A 10,912-nucleotide genomic window follows, 5' to 3' on the forward strand; every position below is an offset into this window, starting at 1 on the left:
ATCCACATGACCTTTTGGGATAGGGAAAGAAACCTCAAGATTTTTTGCCTTCACTGGGTTTATACGTATATAGAACCTTCTTTAGTAAAGGGTTATTTAATCTTGTCAAATCAAATAAAAGTTTATTGGTCGCGTACACAGATGTGCAGATGTTATCGCAGGTGCAGCGGAATGCTTGTTCCTAGCTCCAACAGTGCAGTAATACCTTACAAAACACAAAACAATACACAAATAATCCAACAAGTAAAAGGAAAGAAATATCGCCCAAAGAACCATGAAGTTTGCCAATCCATAAAACAATGCATAAAACCCCAAATAACCCTTTTTTCTAAGATTGCACATGGATAGTTCCGCATGTGATGGATGTTTGTGTGTTATTAATTTAGCTAATTATGGGTTGTCAGGAGCAAGATGTCTGATGAAAACTTATATGAGGATCTTGACATCGTCAAGGAAATGAAGAACTACGACAAGTTTACCCCAACAGAAAATGCAGCCAAAGCAAAGGAGCACCTGGATCTGCTGGAGAACGTGACCCTTAACATTGCTGTGACAGGGGAGAGCAGGGCGGGAAAGTCCACCTTTGTTAATGCCTTACATGGACAAAGGGGCAGTAGAAACTGGAGTTGACCAAGACCACAATGAAGCCCATTAGATACAGCCATCACACAGTGCCTAACGTGAAATTCTGGGACCTGCCTGGTACCGGCACCCCAAACATTAAAGCAAAGAAGTACCCGAAGGAGGAAAAGTTTAAAACCTACAACTTCTTCATCATCATCGGCACAGTGAGGTTCAAAGAGAACAACATCATGCTGGCAAAAGAGATCCAGAATATGAAGAATATATTTTACTTCGTCCGGTCGAAGATTGACAACGACAGCCGAGCTGAGGCATGGAAGAACTACAGGGAGGAGGATTTGCTCTCCAAGATCAGACAGAATTGTGAGGAGAACCTGAAGACCATAGGGAGCCCAAAAGTCTTCCTCATCTCCACCTTTGAGCTGGGGAAGTACGATTTCCAGAAGCTAATCTACTCTCTGGAGGAAAACCTCTCAGAGCACAAGAGAACCTCTCAGAGCCTAATCCAGTCTCGGTTTGCTCAATAGTCATGATTGAGAAGAAGAGGAAATATATTTTCAAAACCGCCTTTGCTGCAACTGCTGGTGCCTCCACCACAGCAGCCGTACCCATCCCTGGCTTCTCAGTGGGCTGAGAGATTGGTGTAATGCAGGCCTTCTTCCACAAAGCCTTCATAACCTTTGGACTAGATGAGAAATCCCTCCAGAGACTCAGAACGTGTCAACAAGCCAGTCGGTGAACTGAGCTCAGCAGTGAAGTCTCGCTTCACTGGGGGAGTTGATGAGAAGCTGGTGGCTAGAATGATGCATACAGCAGTCATGGTGGCAGCCAAGGCTATCAAAGCTGTATTGACCACTGTTGTTTTTAGTTTTGGTGCAATGGGGATTGCTTTTGCCACTACATTACACCTTCTGCACGAGGGAATAAAAGAGTTGGCGGAGGATGCTAAAGCAGTGCTAATGGTGGCAGGCCTGGAATGACAAAAAAATGGTCAGACTGAAAACACCCTGTTCTTCCAGGTGGATGCGGTTACAATGGCTGTACTTTAGATACAGATTTTCACAAGTCAGATGTCCGAACAATGTCTGATCACTTTTGTTACCATGACAATATGAATAGAGCCATGAACCCAATATTTGTGTTTGTTTACTGAGTTCTAGTGTTGTACGTAGAGTTAGCATCATTATTCAAATGATCATTGTTAGTAGCTATAGCATCATTATTAGCATTGTTATCATTATCAGCATTAGCAGTGTGTAGTGCAAAACAAAGGAGGCCATACATATGTTAGCATATGTTTGTTAGCATGGTTACTTTTCCATTTAATTTGTCTTTGCCATCTAATTTCCTACTCTGTACTCTATACCATTGTCACTATTTGATTGTACTAGTAACTAGTAGGTGGGTGCTGAGGAAATGCCAAACAGTGGAAGAGTTCCTCTGTTAGCATGCTTCTTTGTGTCATCTAATTTTCAATGATTAAATTGTTTGATGTGACTTTAAATATTCTAGTAATCTACCCTGTTTTCTAAATCATTGATTGTTTGTGTATTTTTTTTATTGACACAAAGAATTGTAATAAAAAACACAAACATGCACTAGTGAAGTCAAAGATGCCATTTTATTGACTAGATGTCTCTTTGTCTTCCTGCATGTAACAACATCAGCCTATCTCCCTCTACTTCATCTTCTTCTCTCTCTCTCTCTCTCTCTCTCTCTCTCTCTGTCTCTCTCTCTCTCTCTCTCTCTCTCTCTCCCTCTCAAGCTCCTTCTCCCTCTCCCTCTCTCTCTATCTCTCTCTCTCTCTAGTCTGGTGTGGAGGGTACAGGCTAGTAGTTGGTGATGATCTCGTGGATCCAGGGCAGCAGGGCACAGACCTTGGTGTAGACACCAGGATAGTTGGGCTGGGCACAGCCAACACCCCAGGACACAATGCCATGCAGCTCTCCGTTACACACCAGGGGACCGCCGGAGTCACCCTGAGACAGAAACAGAGGGAGAGAGAAAGATAATGAATTAATATATAAATGAATAAACAAACAAATGAAATGTTCTGTTTGTGAGGTTGCAGGGGTATTCTTCATACCTGACAGGCGTCCTTGCCTCCCTCCAGGTATCCGGCACACACCATGGTATCAGTAATCTGGCCAGGGTAGGACTCGTCACAGGCCTTCTTAGACAGGATGGGGATGTCCACACACTGCAGGTTAAATGGGTTGAACACTGACAGAGAGAGAGACAGAGAGACCGATGACAGACAGAGAAAGAGAGAGAGAGACACAGTTGGGGAGAGAGAGAGAGACAGAGAGAGAGAGAGAAGGTTGGGGGGAGAGAGGGGGGGGGTATACAGTAAGTGGTGTTCTTAGAAGTAGCTACCCTCTCAAGTAAATTGACTTGCTGATTTCCCATCAAAATGTAGACCTAGCGTGAGCTATAGTTTCAAGAAAAAGTATTTTTAGTTGATTACATTCAATAACCAATATTTTCTCATCCCAATCTCATCCTCATTCCACCCCATCCCATACTACAACCCATCTACATAAATACCAGAGTCGGTGTAGATGTTTCCCCATCCAGACACCACACACATGTCCCCGGCCTTGGGGCAGGCTGTGGGCAGGGCGATGGGCTTGACAAACTTGTTGAGAGTGACAGGATGGGCCAGCTTCAACAGCATAATGTCGTGGTCCAGGGTCTGGTAGTCATAGCTCTGGTGCCAGTAGATGGCGTCCACAGACATGTACTGCTCCGTTCCCTCATGCTCCCAGATGTGGTGGTCACCCAGGATAGCAAGCTGACTCCAAGGACTGGAGGGAGGGAGAGAGAGGGAGAGAGAGAGAGAGCGAGAAGAAGAAAGTGAGAGAGTGAGAGAGCGAGGGAGAGAGAGAGAGGACATGATTTATGAAGGAGAGCAGAAAGGGATGAAGGTGAAGAAGTGCAGAGAGGAAAGCAGAGAAGACAAGAAGGAGAGAGGGGAAGACAGAAAGTGAAGACAGATGGAAAATTGGAGAAGGGAGAGGAGAAAAAAATAGAAACCTTTACATGAAGAGGCCTTTGGGAGGCACAGTGAAGGGAAAAGATGGTTGACAGTGACCCTGCAGTACTCACTTCATCCAGCAGTGGGCGGCAGAGATGATCCACTGGTCATTAATGAGGGAGCCGCCACAGAAGTGGTAGCCGATGTTAAGAGAGGCTTGCCAGGGCTGGGAATGAGCCTCACACTCATAACCCCCCACGATCCTGTCATCCATAGGAGCTGCCGCTGAGGGAGGGAAGGAGTGGAAGGGAGAGGGAGGGTCAGAGGAGAAAGAGAGTAGGATGGAGAAGGGAGTAGTATTCAGAAAGCATGACAGAAGGTAACAGAAGACAGAGAGATGCAGAGGTTAGAGATAATGTTATATTATACAAGATGGGCAAAAGGAGAACATTAAGCTGATGTCCACATTGTCTGTAAAACATGTGTGTCTCTATGCGAGTCTCTACGCGAGTCTCTGCGCGTGTCTCTGCGCGTGTCTCTACGCGTGTCTCTACGCGTGTCTCTACGCGTGTCTCTATGCGTGTGTTTGTTACCTGCAGCCCCCAGGAGTGTGAGTACAATCAGGCCAATCATCGTGCTGCTGAGACAAGTCTTCATTCACCAGACTGGACATGTGCACTCTGCGATTCTCTACATTTATACCTTCATCTCAACTGATATCCCTCCAACCTGCCCTGCCCCCTTTCCAAGTCTCTCGTTCCTGATGCCCCACCCCAAACTCTCCTGCCCCATCATGCCTCATCTTATCACAAACTCCCCTTATATTCTACCAGGTACTCAGAGCATGCGTTTATCCCATTCCTCACGCCAATTTCATCATGGCGTTTGAGACATTTTGTTATTGGAATAAGTCACAGCTGCAGCTGTCTCAACCTTGGGACTTTGGACAGAAAGTGTTTAATGTTGAAACAGTTGTGCTGTTGGCCAGATAGCTCCTGACCTATATTCAAGGGCATACTAAGTGTACTAAAGAATAGTTGCAGAGATAAGGAAGGCTCTATGAGTAAATTTTGAATAGAACCAGACAGAATGATGATTTGCACATTTAAAATGTTATGCAATCAGTACATTCAACAGATTAATTGGTTGTTCTGTAAGATGCAACATTGGAAAGCGAATAGACCTTGTGGGATGAGCACGGGCTGTTAAGTAACCGTGGTCCTTTTGATACTGCATATGGCCAACCATGGGTACATGTCCTTATGTGCCACATGCCACTTAAAAAGGCTAAATGTCTGTCACATTCAGTTTGCCAGCTACTGGTTAATCATCAGTTAGGTGTACAGTCCCCAACGTATTTATTTGGGCAGTGAAGATAAAAATGTTCATTTGGCTCTATACTCGAACATTTGGGATTTAAGATCAAATGTTTTATACACTACATGGCCAAACGTATGTGGACACCCCTTCAAATGAGTGGATTTGGCTCAGCAACACCCGTTGCTGACAGATGTATAAAATCAAGCACACCGCCATGCAATCTCCATAGACAAACATTTGCAGTAGAATTGCCCGTACCGAAGAGCTCAGTGACCTTTAACGTGGCACCATCATAGGATGCCACCTTTCCAACAAGTCAGTTTGTCAAATTTCTGCCCTGCTAGAGCTGCCCCTGTCAACTGTAAGTGCTGTTATTGTGAAGTGGAAACCTCTAGGAGCAACAATGGCTCAGCTGCAAATGGCAGGCCACAAAAGCAGGTGTCCACATACATTTGGTCATGTAGTGTATGAGGCAACAGTACAGACTTTCACCTTTTATTTTAGCGTGCTTTCATACATATCTGTTTTACCATTTAGAAATGAATGCACTTTTTGTATCTAGTCACCCCATCACTTATAGTGTATTTAATTTAATCAAAAGTTTGGTCCCATACTCCTAGCACACAATGACTACATCAAGCTTATGACTCTACAAACTTGTTGGATACATTTGCAGTTTGTTTTGGTTGTGTTTCGGATGATGTTGTGCAAATGGTAAATAATGTATTGTGTCATTTTGGAGTCAAGTCAGTTTTATTGTAAGTAAGATGTTCCCGAACACTTCTACATTAATGTGGATGCTACCTTGATTACAGATAATCCTATTACTAGCCTATTCAACCTCTCTTTCGTATCGTCTGAGATCCCCAAAGATTGGAAAGCTGCCGCGGTCATCCCCCACTTCAAAGGGGGAGATACCTTAGACCCAAACTGTTATAGACCTATAGCCATCCTGCCCTGTCTTTCTAAAATCTTTGAATGCCAAGTTAATAAACAGATCACCGACCATTTTGAATCCCACTGTACCTTCTCCACTATGCAATCTGGTTTCCGAGCAGGTCATGGGGGCACCTCAGCCACGCTCAAGGTCCTAAACGATATCATAACCGCCATTGATAAAGTACTGTGCAGCCGTCTTCATCGACCTGACCAAAGCTTTCGACTCTGTCAATCACCGCATTCTTATTCTTATGACTGCCTCGCCTGGTTCACCAACTATTTCTCAGATAGAGTTCAGTGTCTCAAATCGAAGGGCCTGTTGTCCGGACCTCTGGCAGTGTCTATGGGGGTGCCTCAGGGCTCAATTCTCAGGCCGACTCTTTTCTCTGTATATAATATCAATGATGTCGCTCTAGCTGCTGGTGATTCTCTTACGACACCATTTTGTATACATCTGGCCCTTCTTTGGACACTGTGCTAACTAACCTCCAAACGAGCTTCATACAACACTCCTTCGTGGCCTAGTAAAACTAAGTGCATGCTCTTCAACCGATTGCTGCCCGCACCCTCCTGCCCGACTAGCATCACTACTCTGGATGGTTCTGACCTAGTCTAACCTGTCTGGTTAGACTGTAAACTCTCCTTCCAGACTCACATTAAGCATCTCCAATCCAAAATTAAATCTAGAATCGGCTTCCAATTTCGCAACAAAGTCTCCTTCACTCTTGCCGCCAAACATAACATCGTAAAACTGACTATCCTACCGATCCTTGACTTCGGTGATGTCATTTACAAAATAGCCCCCAACACTCTACTCAGCAAACTGGATTTAGTCTATCACAGTGCCATCCGTTTTATCACCAAAGCCCCATATACTACCCACCACCGTGACCTGTATGCTCTCGTTGGCTGGCCCTCACTACATATCCGTTGCCGGGTAGCAGGGTAGCCTAGTGGTAGCCTAGTGGTTAGAGCGTTGGACTAGTAACCGCAAGGTTGTGAGTTCAAACCCCCGAGCTGACAAGGTACAAATCTGTCGTTCTGCCCCTGAACAGGCAGTTAACCCACTGTTCCCAGGCCGTCATTGAAAATAAGAATGTGTTCTTAACTGACTTGCCTGGTTAAATGAAGGTAATTATTTATTATTATTAAACCCACTGGCTCCAGGTCATCTATAAGTCTTTGCTAGGTAAAGCCCCACCTTATCTCAGCTCACTGGTCACCATAGCAACACCCACCCTTAGCACGCGCTCCTGCAGGTACATTGCACTGGTCATCCCCAATGTCAACACTTCCTTTGGCTGCCTTTCCCTCCAGTTCTCTGCTGCAAATGACTGGAACGAATTGCAAAAATCGCTGAAGCTGGAGTCTTATATCTCCCTCTCTAACTTTAAGCATCAGCTGTCTGAGCAGCTTACCGTATTGTATTAATGCTAAATTCTAATTATTTTCGCCTCTAGGATCTATTTATTGCCTACTCTTCTACATTTGCACACACTGTACACAGCTTTTTCTATTTTACTTTTCTTTTGTGTTGTTGACTGTACGTTTGTTTATGTGTAACTCTGTGTTGTTGTTTGTGTCGCACTGCTTTGCTTTATCTTGACCAGGTCGCAGTTGTAAATGAGAACTTGTTCTCAACTGGCCTACCTGGTTAAATAAAGGTTAAATAAAAAATAAATAAAAAATAATGAATGAATAATGATGAATAACCTCTCACCATTACAAATAACAGGGGAAGTTAGGATTTTCTTGGAGTTATGATATTCATGCATCTGTAACTTTATCACTCATCATTATTCAAGATTTATTCATGATTATCATGGTAACATCCACATGAATGTAGAAGTGTTCAGAAACATATTCTATTCTTATTAACAATAAAAGTGACTCCAAAATGACAATACATTATTTACCATTCATTTCTACTGGGCACAACATAATCTGAAACACAACCAAAACAAACTGAAAATGCATGCAACAAGTTAGTAGAGTCACAAGCTTGATTTAGCAGTGGTGGAAAAAGTATTACATTGTCATTGAGTAAAAGTACAAAGTCAAAGAAAATGCTATACATGAAATTCCTTATATTAAGCTAATCAGATGGCACACTACAACACTCTCAATACTTCTGACACCTTCAAATGGGAGGACTAGATACATAAAGTACTATCATTTCGAAATGGTTAAACAGATATGTATGAAGCACCCTCAAATTGAAGGAGACATTCTGTACTGTCGGTTTATATAAAACATGTGATCTCAAATCCAAAATGCTGAAGAATAGAGCCAAAAGAATATATTTAGCATCACTATACAAATAAATACGGAGGGGCGTGTATGTTGCGAAGTGTATGCAGGTGCATTACATAAAATATTGTGGCCCTTGTACGCTTGTATGTTTAGGGATAAGGCTGAGTAAGGGGAGGGGGAGGTGATTAGGGTGGTCAGTGGGGTAGAGTGAATGTTGTGAGCACATGGGAGGGCAGTGCAGATAGGGTGTGAGGGGTAGGGGAGGGCAGATAGAGTGTGAGGCGTAGGGGAGGTAAGGTAGGGTGTGAGGGGTGGGGGAGGGCAGATAGGGTGTGAGGGGTACGGGAGGTAAGGTAGAGTTTGATGGGTGGGGGGGGGGCAGATAGGGTGTGTATAAATAAAGTCCATGCGCGTGTCCAGGTGTCTTTGATCAGCCAGTGTTCACCGGACAGACAGACACCATGAGACTGCTCGCTCTGATACTGCTGGTTGGAGCTGCTGGTATTTAAACACACACACACACACACACAGACACACACACATACAGTACTTTAATATACTCTACCAATTATATATCACAAACTATTCGTAGGGAATATTAATCTTACATATAGCTTATAAGAGCTTTCAACGTTTTTACTAAACAGGCTGTTTCTATGTGAGGTAGAACAATTCTGATGAATACTATTCAGACTGCAACAATGTCCTCATCTCTCCCCTCTTGTGACCACTCTCTCTGTATGGTGTCTCTCTCTGTGTGTTTCAGCGGCAGTGCCCCGTGAGGATGGTAAGATCATTGGTGGCCAGGAGTGTGAACCTCACTCCCGACCCTGGATGGCCTCCCTCAACTACGGGTACCACTTCTGTGGAGCCGTGCTCATCAATGAGCAGTGGGTGCTCTCTGTCGCTCACTGCTGGTACAAGTGAGTAAGGGTGGAGGGCAGGGGAGGGAAAGGGAAAGGGGGATACCTAGTCAGTTGTACAACTGAATGCATTCAACTGAAATGTGTCTTCTGCATTTAACACAACCCTTCTGAATCAGAGAGGTGTGGGGAGCTGCCTTAATCGACATCCACGTCTTCGGCGCCCGTGGAACAGTGGGTTAACCGCATTGCTCAGGGGCAGAACAACAGATTTCGGTCCAATATGGACCAAAAGGAGGGCTCTTCTATGTCTTCCGCAGTGTGACACTGAATCTTATCAAACTGACATGAGGTTTCTCTGTAATCAAAATTGTATCACCCTGTCTTTCCCTTTGTCCTCTTCCACCTCTCCTTCCTCTGCCCTTTCTCTCCTTCGTCCTTCTCTCTCAGCCCCTACGCTATGCAGATCATGCTTGGAGAGCACAACCTGCGTGTGTTTGAGGGAACTGAGCAGCTCATGAAGACTCAAAACATCATCTGGCATCCCAGGCAAGCTACACCCCACACTTACCCCTTTACACATCACTTTAGGGAAGCCATTTTATAACAACCAAACCGAGGCTGAGTGGAGTTTTATCACGTTACATGATTCAATACAAATCCCTTGGCCTCTCTCTCTTCTCTCTGTAGCTATGACTACCAGACGCTGGACTATGACATGATGCTGATCAAGCTGTTCCACCCTGTGGAGATCACTGATTATGTGAAGCCCATCCCGCTGCCCACCAGCTGCCCATACGCAGGCCTCCCGTGCTCTGTCTCTGGCTGGGGCAACATTGCCACTGGAGAGGAGGGTGAGACGGACCAAATACCCCTGCACTTTACCTTTACCAAACTATAACCACAGAAATTACACCCAAACACACTATACCAAACAAACTTTACCAACATTAATTATACCCTCAGTACTTTTATCCACACACACTCTAACAACACACGCCTCACCCGGAGAAGAGGTATGACTACGGATAAATTATATTAAATAACTAAATCTCCCTGCCTTTTACTTCCTTCTCAGTAAACATGCCCGCCCATCTGCAGTGTCTGGATGTGCCCATACTGGAGGATGAGAAGTGTGAGATGGCCTACCCTGGCATGCTCACCCGCAGGATGGTGTGTGCCGGATACATGGACGGAGGCAGAGACGCATGCAACGTACGTACAGTATATGACACCTTTTTGATGAGACCGTTTAGTCATTTATAAAACACAGTGGTACATATTAGGATCACCTTGAATTGATTTCTTACCTCTCTCACACTCTCACTCTCTCACACTCTCTCTCTCTCTCTCTCTCTCTCTCTCTCTCTCTCTCTCTCTCCTCTCTCTCTCTCTCCTTCTCTCTCTCTCTCAGGGGGACTCTGGCAGTGGTCTAGTGTGTTTGGGTGAGGTTCATGGCCTGGTGTCCTGGGGTCAGGGCTGTGCCGTGCCCGGATACCCCGGAGTCTATGTCAAAGTGTGTGAGTTCCTCCCTGGATCGATGAGACCATGAAGGCCAACATGTAACACCACTAGCTGCTTTCCTCCCTGTCTCTCAGACCTCTACTCCTCCAAACTCTTCCTCCCTGTCTCTCAGACCTCCACTCCTCCAAACTCTTCCTCCCTGTCTCTCAGACCTCCACTCCTCCAAACTCTTCCTCTCTCTCTCTCGTTCTCCTCCTAGTTCAATACTAAAGTGGACTCAGCACAGTGTAAGCATGTCAAACACAATAAAGCCTGAAGTTACACTATCTTCCTTCTGTCTGTCTTAGGAACTACACTTTCATTACTATGTGCATTTTTAATGGTATGATGGATGTACAAAAGTTTTATTTGGGTTTCATGTTATGTTTGATCATATTAACATACAACTATAGTATGCAGGCTGTATACCGTACTAGCCATACATCCTGGACAATATGTTTTAAGTATGGGGTAA

General features: G+C 44.6%; 2 protein-coding genes and 1 pseudogene across 2 annotated transcripts; 2 read left to right on the top strand and 1 right to left on the bottom strand.

Annotated features, from left to right (window-relative positions):
- Window positions 1–316: 316 nt before the first annotated feature.
- LOC115142124 (interferon-gamma-inducible GTPase 10-like) lies at window positions 317–1,562 on the top strand (annotated as a pseudogene).
- Window positions 1,563–2,184: 622 nt separating this feature from the next.
- Window positions 2,185–4,286, bottom strand: LOC115140858 (trypsin-2-like). The gene is made up of 5 exons (XM_029679289.2): window positions 4,153–4,286; window positions 3,691–3,844; window positions 3,130–3,389; window positions 2,669–2,805; window positions 2,185–2,561 (listed from the first exon to the last, which is right to left on the bottom strand). The coding sequence occupies exons 1-5, from the start codon at window positions 4,214–4,216 to the stop codon at window positions 2,412–2,414; spliced, it is 765 nt and encodes a 254-aa protein (XP_029535149.1). The 5' UTR covers window positions 4,217–4,286; the 3' UTR covers window positions 2,185–2,411.
- A 4,177-nt stretch (window positions 4,287–8,463) lies between these two features.
- On the top strand, window positions 8,464–10,726 carry LOC115140860 (trypsin-like). The gene is given in 7 exon segments (XM_029679292.2): window positions 8,464–8,572; window positions 8,838–8,994; window positions 9,385–9,483; window positions 9,625–9,788; window positions 10,013–10,149; window positions 10,349–10,463; window positions 10,466–10,726. Coding segments are annotated over 7 exon segments (747 nt in total). The 5' UTR covers window positions 8,464–8,532; the 3' UTR covers window positions 10,501–10,726.
- The last annotated feature ends 186 nt before the right edge of the window (window positions 10,727–10,912 follow it).

This window comes from Oncorhynchus nerka, linkage group LG14, assembly GCF_034236695.1.
Source record: "Oncorhynchus nerka isolate Pitt River linkage group LG14, Oner_Uvic_2.0, whole genome shotgun sequence".
NCBI lineage: Eukaryota > Metazoa > Chordata > Actinopteri > Salmoniformes > Salmonidae > Oncorhynchus > Oncorhynchus nerka.

Excerpts from the sequence above, each read along its gene's own strand:
- LOC115140858 (XM_029679289.2), bottom strand. The coding sequence starts at position 4,216 with ATGAAGACTTGTCTCAGCAGCACGATGATTGGCCTGATTGTACTCACA. Across the intron at positions 3,390-3,690 it reads GCCGCCCACTGCTGGATGAA|TCCTTGGAGTCAGCTTGCTA; the intron begins GTGAGTACTGCA and ends CCCTCCCTCCAG. Across the intron at positions 2,562-2,668 it reads GAGGCAAGGACGCCTGTCAG|GGTGACTCCGGCGGTCCCCT; the intron begins GTATGAAGAATA and ends TTTCTGTCTCAG.